The sequence below is a fragment of the Ambystoma mexicanum genome, chromosome 14, assembly GCF_040938575.1.
Source record: "Ambystoma mexicanum isolate Mex_15411 chromosome 14, UKY_AmexF1_1, whole genome shotgun sequence".
In the NCBI taxonomy this organism is placed as follows: Eukaryota; Metazoa; Chordata; class Amphibia; order Caudata; family Ambystomatidae; genus Ambystoma; species Ambystoma mexicanum.
In genome coordinates this window covers 616,269,655-616,282,233 of record NC_090940.1, presented here as the reverse complement: position 1 = coordinate 616,282,233, position 12,579 = coordinate 616,269,655, and the positions used below count along the sequence as shown (strand labels likewise).

Here is a 12,579-nt window from a genome sequence, read left to right as displayed (position 1 = left end):
TTCGCGACGGCGACGAATTCCAAGTGCCGGAGGTTCGCCAGCAGGTTCCCCCAGCCGAGGAGCATGGGCGATGCTTTCTCGTTCCCCTGGGACAGCTTATTTCTTTATACCTTCCCTCCGCTGCCGTTGCTGCTCCGGCTCATCAACCAGCTCAAGAGGTCCCGGTGCAGGATGATCCTCGTCGCACCGGCGTGGCCGAGACAGATCTGGTTCCCGGACCTTCTGGACTTGTCAACGTCCACACCAGTCAAGCTGCCGACAGACGCAGACCTTCTCTCCAGAGAAGGAGGCGCCATTCTTCACCACAACCCGGAGTCGCTGAACTTGCAGGCCTGGCACCTGCAGCACTAGAGTTTGGAGGGTACGACATCCCGGCCGACTGCAGAGAGGTTCTTGCAAAGGCAAGGGCGTCCTCAACTCTCAAGTGCTACGGACATAAATGGAAGAGGTTCTCTGTCTGGTGCCGTGCACAGAAGATGAATCCTCTGCGGATTACGGCCTCTCAAGTACTGCCGTACCTACTGTCGCTGGCCAAAGCTGGACTGGCTCACGCCTCCATCAAGATACATCTGGCTGCAATCTCCCGATATACCAGGACTACGGGAGGGGCGTCCTTGTGGTCGCATCACCTGGTGAAAGAATTCATGAAGGGACCATTCCGATCATTCCCGCCGGTGAAGGCTCCTGCCCCGGCGTGGGAGCTTAATGTGGTGCTGACCAGGCTCATGGGGGCCCCATTCGAGCCTATGCATTTGGCGCCTTTGAAGTTCCTATCATGGAAGACAGCTTTCCTCGTGGCCATCACCTCCGCACGACGAGTGGGAGAGATCCAGGCCCTATCTTGCAAGCCTCCATACTTGACTTTTCATGACACGAGGGTGGTGCTGAGGACGCACCCCTCCTTTATGCCCAAGGTGCCGTCGGACTTCCACCTCAACGAGCCCTTGGGGTTGCCAGTTTTCTTCCCGTCGCCTTCGTCGCCGGCCGAGAGGACTTTGCACTCGCTGGATGTAGCTAGAGCGCTGAAGTTCTACGTGGACCGCACGAAGAGTTTTCGGAAGACGTCACAGCTGTTTGTGAACTTTGGGACTGTGAATCAAGGGAAGGCTCTCTCGAAGACTTCCATTTCCAGATGGCTCTCCGGCTGCATCATGCACTGTCACCGGTTGGCAAACCGACCGCTGCCCGGCTGTCCGAGAGCCCATTCGACCAGAGCGATCGCTGCTACCACGGCGTTCCTGTCTGGTGTGCCCCTGCTGGACATCTGCAGGGCTGCGACGTGGAGGTCGACGCACACCTTCACAAGATTCTACTGCGTCGATCGGGACTCCAGGGAGGAGTCCAGGGTCGGCCAAGCAGTGCTGCGCAACCTGTTCGGCTAAGGTGAGCCTGGTGAGGAGGTAAGAGATGCTTAATGTTGAGTTGTTGTATTGCTTAATGTTGATGTAACAAGATGAACTGGGCTTGTGGGTACAGCTGGTCAGTTTGGCGACTCTTTACGTATTGCTTAAAGTATGGTTGATTGCACCCAGAAATGAAATTAAACTGGGGACAGGTACAACCCCTTATGTTCCAACAATATACAATATCCTGTCGCAGGACTCTGGATTGACGGTAAGCCACAAAAAAAACCTGTCAAAATGTTTTGTAATGAGGGTATGCCAAGGCATACAAAGTAATCCAGGACAGTGTGCCTTTGATAATAATTGTGTTTATTATAATCATACGATAACTGATCATAACATTTGCCCTTTGTAGTGATTATTATAATCATACGATAACTGATCATAACATTTGCCCTTTGTAGTGATTACACGTGTTTCGGCCTAATGAGGCCTTTATCAAATCAGGGCTAGTATAGGCATACCACGCCTGGGGTTAGTAGCTCCTCTTTTCTTGATGTTGTGTAGGGTCAGATCCCATTAAATGTATCTTCACTAAAACGGAGAAAAGTGAAAAACAGATGGACTACCCCTCTCTTTTAGTCTTGTATGGATCTTACGTGAGAGTTAAAGGCAACCTAACTATGTCATTGGTTAGGAAGTCGCCGGCGGAGAAAAATTGCACTAATCACTCCAACTTGTAACAAAGGTTCTGTCTCTTTAATAGTTATAAAACATCTTTAAAAAGCATTTTTAAATTGATACTCAATCATATCACTCATTCTACATACATCTCATCTAACAGGGGAGTTCTAAAGTGAATATAAATCTTTGTAGGCATAACATTTCAATCTGAATATGCATTTTTGACATGGGAAAAAAACATTTGATTTTAAGGAAAATCAAATGTGTTTTTTTTTTTTCCCATGTCAAAAATGCATATTCAGATTGAAATGTTATGCCTACAAAGATTTATATTCACTTTAGAACTCCCCTGTTAGATGAGATGTATGTAGAATGAGTGATATGATTGAGTATCAATTTAAAAATGCTTTTTAAAGATGTTTTATAACTATTAAAGAGACAGAACCTTTGTTACAAGTTGGAGTGATTAGTGCAATTTTTCTCCGCCGGCGACTTCCTAACCAATGACATAGTTAGGTTGCCTTTAACTCTCACGTAAGATCCATACAAGACTAAAAGAGAGGGGTAGTCCATCTGTTTTTCACTTTTCTCCCTCATAGATTGTCCCTTCCTCCAGATTAGACCCCCCGTTAACAAAAAATAGGGATTACCCATTACTAAAAACCTCTTCACTAAAACGACCTTGAATCACACGCGTCGGCTTCGTACTGGGAAAATGCTTAATGTTGAGCCTGTTGCCACCTCCCGTGGTTGTGCATGTGTGTACTGCTGTGTATTCTCTTATTCATGAGCATGTGAATCCATGCCAGACCCCATGCTGGAGAAGGAACAAGTTACTTACCTGTAATTGTTGTTCACCAGCATGGGTATGGCATGGATTCACATGTGAACCCTCTCGCCTACCCCTCTGCGGCTCTTCACTTGGTCATACTGCCACTTTACGTGCTACCAAATCTGAGGATGGCTGCCAGAGGCGGGGCTTAGCGAGAGGGCAGTCATTGGCTGGGGGCAGTATGACCCAGAGACCAGTGATTGGTTACTACTAAGAAAGACAGATCAGAAACAAAACTGATACTGATTTTTTTCTATACCGAGGATTCCCGGCCTGACGACGGGGAATATTCATGAGCATGTGAATCCATGCCAGACCAATGCTGGAGAACAACAGTTACAGGTAAGTAACTTGTTCCTTCACAAAAATAAAAATTGCACAGAGGACTGCTTACACGCAAGTAAGTGCAAGGATTCTTTTCTGTGAAATGTACACGTTTTTCCAAAATGACCCACATAATGTTTTGAAACCTCCTCTGAGCAGTGTTAACCTGTATACATGCTGCCAAACCTACATACACCATACATAAATGTGTATGCGCAAACACACACAAGTGTGGACATGCGCACACCATCCTTTCACAAAGTGGCATCTCACAGTTTCACACACGACGTAGTGTCATTGTTTGGGAAAGTGTTTCCTTGTACTTCCACAGTAGCATTGTGTGCCTGTAATCTGAAAGCTTTGCATAATGTGTCCTCTTCTTTAACAGGGTCTCCTCTGTAGACAGCCGACCAGATGGATTCCATAGCAGCCTTAGAAGTACCACCTCATCTGAACCCATCTCAAGCCCTTCAGGTAAGAGTGCAGTTTAAACAGAACACAAAGGTGGTATTGCCAAGCTAAGGAAAAGGCCAACCACCATGCTGGCAGATCTCACAAGTGCATGGCTTGGCGCTCAGCAGAAGCTCTGCATGTAGGCAAGGCTCTCTGGATCTGCATGCCAACCATCTCCATCTTAGGGAAGTCTTCTGCCCTGCACAGAGCTGTGGGTGGCAGGGCTACAATGTATCTCTGAACCATCATGGCTAACCCAACAGGCATTACTGGGGCAATTAGCCTGCTGTCCCTGTTTGCCAATCGGGCATCACATAGCTAGATTGCCTCTCTGACCCGTCATGTCCAACCTACCAGTGGGTATTGCTGGAGGAATGAAGCCTGCTGCTCCTGTACTCCTACTGACATATCACAGGTCTAGCCGGCATCTCTGACCCGTCATGTCCATTGCTGGAGGAATGAGGCCTGCTGCCCTTGTACGCCTATGGAGTATCACAGGACTGGACGGGATCTCTGACCCGTCATGTCCATTGCTGGAGGAATGGGGCCTGCTGCCCCCGTTCTCCTATGGAGTATCACAGGACTAGACGGCATCGCTGATCCGTCATGTCCATTGCTGGAGGAATGAAGCCTGCTGCCCCTGTACTCCTATGGAGTATCGCAGGACTAGACGGCATCCCTGACCTGTCATGTCCAACCCATCACCAGGCATTACTGAAGAAGTGAAGCCTGCTGCTCCTGTACTCCTATGGAGTATCACGGGACTAGATGGCATCCCTGACCAGTACTGTCTAAGCCTCCAGCGGGTATTGCTGGAGGATTGAAGCCTGCTGCCCCTGTGCTCCTACTGAGATATCACAGGGTTAGACGGCATCTTTGACCCGTCATGTCCATTGCTGGAGGAATGAAGCCTGCTGCCCTTGCACTCCTATGGAGATATCATAGCGTTAGAAGGCATCTCTGAGCCATCATGTCCATCCCACCAGCGGGTGTTACTGAAAAAATGAAGCCTGCTGCCCCTGCACTCCTATGGAGTATCACTGGACTAGATGGCATCTCTGACCAGTCATGTCTAAGCCTCCAGCAGATATTGCTGGAGGGATGAAGCCTGCTGCTCCTGTACTCCTACTGACATATCACAGGACTAGCCGGCATCTCTGACCCGTCATGTCCATTGCTGGAGGAATGAAGCCTGCTGCCCTTGCACTCCTATGGAGATATCACAGCATTAGAAGGCATCTCTGACCCATCATGTCCATCCCACCAGTGGGTGTTACTGAAGAAATTAAGCCTGCTGCCCCTGCACTCCTATGGAGTGACGGCATCTCTGACTAGTAATATCTAAGCCTCAGGCTGGTATTGCTGGAGGGATTAAGCCTGCTGCCCCTGTGCTCCTATTGAGATATCACAGGGTTAGACTGTATATGAGAACCGTCATGTCTAACCCACCAGCAGTTATTTTCGCCCCAGTTCGTGATTAGGCATCTTCATTCCTCCAACTCCTGTGCTCTTCATTACAGTCCTTACATTTCAAAGCGCATACTTACCACAGAGACGGGCAACTCATTTGCCCCCTGTAGAATACTTTTCCCTAAAATTCATGATTGTATCTTCCATCATTATTTGCCTCTAGAGTCCCAGGGTCCAATTATGGACCATCTGGACCATTGCAAATGCCAAACCAAAATGACTGCTTCTTAACTACTTAACAAAAGTATGTGAATCCATAAATGACTTTTTCCTGGAGACGAGGAAGTGGTTTACCTGTAAGAGTGTATCACTGGTATTGGGGGTCTGTTATGGATTCACTTTTGACTGCCCTGTTCCCCAAAGAGCCTAGGAGTAGTCTGGCTATGTGGGGATAGTAATAAGCATTGCCAATCTAAACTGAAAGGTGTGTATTTGGAACACAGGTACCTAGTCTTGATGGATTAGTGGTAAAATGGCTCTTCATGTGCTCTTAAAGGGACATACACCTATTTACATAGGCTTTGGCTCATGTATTAATGTCACTTTTCAAGTTACAAGGCTTCCCAGCTAGGGAGGTGGGAATATACAAAAGTAAATGAATCTTTAAAGGCTGCCAGCTCTGGAGATGTATCCTTACAGGTAAGCAACTTATTCTATGTCACGGCTGTTGATAAAGCCTATGCTTACTCTGTGTCTGCCCTGAAAAGTCAGAGATCATCAGTGTAAACGGCATGAATAGTCTGACCCATTGCTTCTCGCACACATGAAGTGACATGGATTTCACTGTTGCCACTGAGTTTCCTTGCATTCTAATGCACATTATTTTCTCAGTAAAGTCTGGGGGCGCTCACCTTTTCACATAATGTTTAATGCCCATGTAATGTCATAGTGCTGTCTGGTGCCCATGACTTTCAGTGCTAACGGGTGCGCATGATTTTACAGTACTATCTGATGCCCAGGAAGATGCGAGATCAGGGAGCACTTAGGATGGCTTTAAGAGAATCGTTTTCATTCTTGCAGGTGCATTGAATGCCCCCGAGATTATCTTTGCCAGATCCAAAGCTGACATTCCCTCTTCAGCAGCAACTAAGAGAGATAGCAAAGAAATGGAGAAAGGCAGTACAGTCAGGGACCGAGGACAGGTAACAGCAGCAAGTGTCTGTGTGATTGTTGCTGTGTGTGTAGACCGTGGACAGGTAATGGCAGCGTGTGTGCGTATATAGACACAGAACAGGTAATAGTGCAGTATGAGTGTGTTTTCTGTGCATACCTGCGAGTGTGTAGACCGAGAACCAGTAATAGCAGCACAAGTGTGTGTGTATGTAGACAGAGAAGACCGATAATATAGCAGCACAAGTATGTGCATGTGTATGCAGACTGTGGACCTGTAATAACAGCACAAGCTTGTTTGCGTGTTGTGAGTAGCCAGGAGTGAGACGCGGACACAGTGAGCTCATGATTTTGGCTAAAAACATCTATTCAAAATAAAAGGGGTTTGGAAAAGGCCTCACTAGTCCTACTCTAGGATGTATTTCCCTTCCTCATCCAAAACTAAAGGTCGGTCTAGTGTCATCATGGCCAAAGCAAAAGGTCCTGTGTCCGAAATCCTATCCTGGCCCTCACATTCTACAAAACAACTTAATATGTGAAGGGTACTGTCTTTTGGTCTTGTAAGTGTCCATATGTTCAAGTTTATAAGAAATGTATAACTCCAACACAAAAGTTTCCAATGGATACAAATCACAGTTCCAATAGACAACTCCTTTTTCCCCAGGTTCCTTCATCAAGACACCTCAAAACCCCCAATGGCATGAATTCTCCTTGAGGCTCTTTGTTCAACACAAAACTTGTATACAAAAAACAACTTAGATGCAAGTCCCAACTACGTAGGATGCCTGGTGTACTCCCCTGCCAGGTTCTTTTCCACTTTGTTCAACTTTACTTTCAGACTTGACTTTGCCTGATGTATTCACTTGCCAGGACCTCTTAATGTGACACACTTGCTAACTTGCTTTTGCCTTGTTTACTCTCCTGCCAGGGCTTTTCATCTGATTTACTTTATACATTGGCAAACTTGCTTCTGCCTGGTTTACTCTCCTGCCAGGACTTGTCATCTCATTTGCATTCTACAGTTGCAAACGTGTTTTTCTCCCACATTTCTTTTTCTGTAAACCCTTTTCGGATAAACTTTTGTCTTTCTTTGGCAGTGTTCCCGGTATCCCATTCGCTCTCTCTAGGACTCACTGGTTTCTTGTGGCATCCTTCGGTTCCCTCATGATAGACGGGAGGCAGGACTCTGATCACCTGCTTACACCTTGCAGGCTTCCCGGCTTCACCGAACAGCATCCACAGCCTTAGCGGCTCCCACTTTCCTCTGGGCTATCACATTGTGTTTGGGTGGCAGTGAGGCTGCTTCCAGGTTCCATTGGCCACTAGGAGGTTTCTTCTTCCTTCCCTCTCACTTTCACCATATAGGGAACCAGCCTCTGCAGGCCTCTGTCTCCTGTCTTGATGTCCTGACAGTCCCTTGGTTAATACCGAGAGGGCTCGGCTTTCCCAGGTAGCATGCTTCCACTCCATGCTGGGTAAAGCTTTTAAATGCCCCAGCACCTATCATATGCTCACAACTACTTGAGCATATATGGTGCTTCTCGTACCTGGTGATCTGCATTACGCCATTCAGCTTCCTCATTCAGCTTCCTCATCCCAGTATTTCTAGATGTATGGGAGTTGTAGGCAGTTCTTGCCGTCTTTTGTATAGAGTATTGGAAGGTGTTACCAATAGGCCTTGTGGATGGTTGCTGGTAATCAGTACAATATGCCATCAAGGCCTGTGGAATGGACGGGCTATCCTTAAAAGGGAAAGGGGGATACCATGTCTTGTCCGATGATGCATCAACCCCTCAAGGGTCGCCTTCCCCCATTTGGTCCTCCCTCATGTAAATGCCCCCAGAGTCAGGTTGAGGTAGTGGCTACGGTCCCTTGGCCACATGGAGAGAGGTTACCGCCAGGAAAGCAATGCTGACATCATCAGGTTCACCACAGTGTGTAAACCAATTACCATTAATAGAAGTGTGTGTGTGTGTGTGTGTGTGTGTACACAGAGGACAGGTAATAGCAGCACGATTGTGGTGTGTGTGGACCGAGGACCAGGAATAAGCAGTGTGTGTAGATAAAGGACAGGTATTAGGACAGCACAAGTGTGTGTAGACTGGGGACAAGTAATAGCAGTATATCAGAGAGAGAGAACAGGTAAGCACAGGTGTCTGTGAATGAAGGTTGTTTGAGAAACCTGAGGGCGTTCTCACAAGAAGTCCATGGGGATCCATTGTGCAGGTGGCCAGGGAAGGGCCATTGCGCTTGGATCCCAACCCTGGGGGCGGACGAGCGAGGGAGAAGCACCTGGGCAGGGGGTCCTTGGGGACTGTGCCCGAAGGCGAGAAATGGTATTCCTCCGTTCCTTGCCCCAATCCATCCTACCCTCCCTCTCTGTTCATGGGATATTGGCCCTCATTAGGACTCCGGCGCTAAACCATGGTGCTATTAGCACCATGGTCCATGCCGGAGTCCGCCATGGAGAAAGGGGGAATTACCACCCCATTTCAAGGTTGGCGGGGGGGTATTTCCCCATTTCACCATGGCCCTTCCCCATTCCCATTTTTGCCCCATAGGGCTCAATGGGACTGGGGAAGGCGGCAATTACGGTACTGCAAATTGCGGTACCGTAATTGCCATCAAGGTCCCTTTGCGGGTCCCTACTTTAACGGCTGGTCCAGACCAACCGTTCAGGTCGGGAGCCGCAAAGGGACCTCGTAGTAAGGCGTTAAGGGGTTAACGGCGCTGCAGCCATTTACGGCGCCGTTAACCCCTTAACGGAAGGGTCCTAATGAGGGCCATTGTCATCCAAGTCCTGTTCTACCCCTTGACCTTCCCTCGAGAAAAGGGAAGATAAAACATCTTAGACATCTAGGGAGACCAATCCCTTTCACAACCCTTGACACTAACCTTGTCTCTCTCTCTCTCTCTGTCCTCCAAACCCAGAGGATATGCTGTAAACCCACCCTTTTTCTACCAGTTATCCCCCTCCAGTAAACAGAGGGATTTAGAACCAACCCCCTAGTATTACTACTACCTCAACAACACAAATAAAGAAAGATGGAAAACATCACCCACTCACCTTAATAGGCCCCAACAGATACCCACAGCTATTACTGAAAAGAGGATGATAAAAGTCCAAACCCACTCTCCATCAGTATTCATGGGGTATTTACAATCACACCCCATCTCCCCCTCCACATTTTCAACTAATACTCGGACAAATAAGAGGCAACCGAGAGTAGTGAGGATTACCTATGGAAAAACCATTGAGAAACAAGGGAAAGACTACTACCAACTACCAGTAATAATAAATACTTTATTGTGATATAATCCAAAAATAGGATTTGACACAACTCATACATCTCTAATATACATAGTATGTTCAAAAACATCAACAAATATAAATAAAAGACAAGAATGCAAAAGAATACAAAGTCTAAAATCTAAAATATTAAACTTATTACACAAGATTACTAAATAGCACAATCACAACCTCATTTTATCACAGCAACAGTATAATGATGTAGAGGTATACCCACCAACCAGTACTCATGTCCCATATAAGAATGTATCAAATCTCTTCTTATAGATTTGCAAATCAATGTAAGGATCCACCAGGTAGTCAATGTCAGTGTCCAGTTTAGGTTATACCTGGAGTAAGGGCTTTATATGTAACCATACCCTAAAAAGAGCAAACTGGAGACCTAAAGAATCATACCAAAAGGCTTCCTCCATTATTGCCTGATAATTATGGACCCATTTCCCGTATGTACTCTTGTATACAGAGCCTAATTTAGGGCAGAGTGTTAATACGTGTCGAGTGGATTCGGATACACCTCGACCCTGGCAAATTCGACACTGCCTAGACTCATATGGAACCTTCAGCCGAGGTCCAGTGATGGAAAGGACCGGTAACTGATTTGTTCGTAGTCTTAATAGGAACTGCCTCACTTCAGGTGCCGGGCATAGGAGTAAGTAGGCCTGAGGTTTTAGATATTTGTGCATAACATGGGAGACTGCCTTGTATCCACTCAATTTAGACAAATGGTCTGAGTTCGCACTCCAATCCCATTTGGTAAATTTTTCCTCAAATGCTTTTTTTTTGATGGATGTAGGGCAAGTGGCTCCGTTTTCAATAGGCCCAGTCGATCTCCTCAAATAATGATTCATTCAACTCTTTGAAGGCCGCCCCCGAGGATGTCTCTCTATCTCATAATTATCCCCTCCAATCTAAGCAATTTACAGCTTTACCATTAAATTGTCCCACTAATAGTCAGGCAGGGCCAGGCACTCTACTATAATCATTTACATTTGACTCCACTGAAGACTATAAAAGGTGTGGTTCAGCACAGTTGAATGAGCGAGCTGGGGATGCTGACTGAACCAGAGGAGCCAAGGAGCAGGTAGCTGCAGGAAGAGAAGCCTGGAGGATCCGGAGAACGGTGTGCGGAGACGCTGCCCCGGTGTTCGCGAGGAGCTACCGCGTGGCTAGGGAGCCATTTCTCCAGGAAGCCGGGGCGAGGCAGCGTTGTTCAGGGAAATCCGTGTTCCCTTGGGACGGATACCGGTCCCAGGGATGTCTGAGGGGCAGGTGGTTAGACCCTGACCTCCGCCCAAAACCATTTGACCTGCTCGCCGGTGCCGTGCTAGTGTTGGTGAGTTTCATGAGACAAAGAGAAACTCAGTAGCGTGCGGGTGGCTGTAGCGGTAGCAGGAGCTTTGTTGAAAGGAGTGCCCGGTGAGCAGAAGCGGGACGAAAGCAAGTGAAAGCGGGACGAAAGCAAGTGAAAGCTGAAAAGCGGTGAAAGAAAGCACAGCGAAGAAAGAGAAAGGTAAAAGCAAAGCAAGCGAAAGCTGGAAAGCAGTGAAAGAAAGCAAAGCGGAAGGACAGAAAAGGTGCGCTAGAGGTGTGGAAGTAATGAAAGACAGTATAGTGACATGGCAGCGCGGAAACAACCAAGGGTGGGTGTGAGAGAGACCCAAAAGTAAGGAAAGGGGGGGTGCAAGCCACCCAAAACCGAGAGACACAGCAAAGAGACGGTGAGAAGGAAAACGGACAGTCAAGAGAGGGTGCAAGCAATCCAAAAGTGAGCAAGAGGGTGCAAGCGACCTGAAAGAAATACAGAGTTCAAGAGGCACATTAAAGGGCACATGAAAGTGGAGGAGAGCACAGTGAGAAATTGAAGGCTCAAGAGATCAGGGTGAAAAGTAAGACGTGTGCAAGAGGCACAGAGAGGTGGAAAGAAGGTGCAAGTGTGCACGACAAAGAAAGAATGTGTGCAGGAAGCACAGTAAAGTTGGAAAGGACAGAGTGAAAGCAGCACAGAAGAGGAAAAAGTGGCAGAGAGTAAGGAGAAGGTTTAGAGGTCAGAGTGGTCGCGCCTTGGAGAAGCAAAGAACCTGACGTTCTCGAAAGTCTCTGATACTACCCCCATGAAAGAACTGTACAGTGAAAAGTACATCCTGACAAGGGGAACTTTTTGTTTATTTGTTAAACATCGTAAAGAGGGGCCTAGACTTGGGGAAGGGAACCCTAAAAGGCCCACTAAAGACATTGTTGAATTTTGTGAAGAGAGTCCTAGACTTGAGGAAAGGGGAACCCTGAGAGGCCCAGAGACGTTGTGAACTCTATTAACTTACGGCAAGAGCCCTACGTGGAAGGTTCCAAGGGCAAACCTTTTGAGTTGAACTATTTTGAACTGGCAGAACTACACCTATTGGAAAGACCACCTGAAACGAGCTCTGGTTTAACATTTCCTTTTTTTGAGTCACCATTTTTCCTTTAAGAAAATCCCCTATCACATTTGGTTTAAGAGTGAGGACAAGCATAACTTTGGTTTTGAACTTACGCACATTGACGGCACTTAGAAGCATCAGTTGAGGGAACAATCCCCTTAAGAGTTTGGGCCAGGTAGGCACCAGTTACACCAACAAACACACAGGTTGATAATAAAGGTTTCCAGACTGTTACTTTTGAGTCTGTGTCTCTCTTGATACCATGCGTGTCTCATAGTTGGTACAAGGAATCCTGCTGTGCTGCACCTGATCTGTGTGTGAAGGAAATGCTGACTGCCACTGCATTTGCTTTGCATGTTTTTCTGTGTGAGGCAAAACTTGCACTGTTGCTTAGGATCTGTATGATTTCCTCAATTTCATTTTACCGCATTTTACTGCAGAAAAGGAAGGGGGAGGCCCCTGCAGCCTCCCTCCACACCCTCACATTTTTAAATACCGAAACCCAACTCCCATCTATATTTTGCAGTAACATGTGATAGAATACTTGCAAGTAAATGGGCTGCGAGCAAACTGGCCTGCAAGGAAATGGGGTATTACCGTTGCTTATGCTGTGTTTGTAATGTGGACAAGGAAAGCTCC

The 12,579-nt window shown here is 47.1% G+C and overlaps 2 protein-coding genes across 7 annotated transcripts in view; both read left to right on the top strand.

Moving 5' to 3' along the window:
• Nucleotides 1–12,579, top strand: part of IFT43 (intraflagellar transport 43) — a 580,365-nt gene that overhangs the window by 173,718 nt on the left and 394,068 nt on the right. The window lies entirely within an intron of this gene.
• TTLL5 (tubulin tyrosine ligase like 5) overlaps nt 1–12,579 on the top strand; it is a 769,178-nt gene that overhangs the window by 725,127 nt on the left and 31,472 nt on the right. For 4 of the 5 annotated variants that reach the window (XM_069638032.1, XM_069638034.1, XM_069638030.1 and 1 more), the window contains 2 exons: nt 3,572–3,657; nt 6,127–6,248. In XM_069638032.1, coding sequence (XP_069494133.1) covers nt 3,572–3,657; nt 6,127–6,248 — 208 coding nt within the window. The remainder of the gene's footprint in view (nt 1–3,571; nt 3,658–6,126; nt 6,249–12,579) is intronic. The other variant, XM_069638033.1, reaches the window with a different exon arrangement.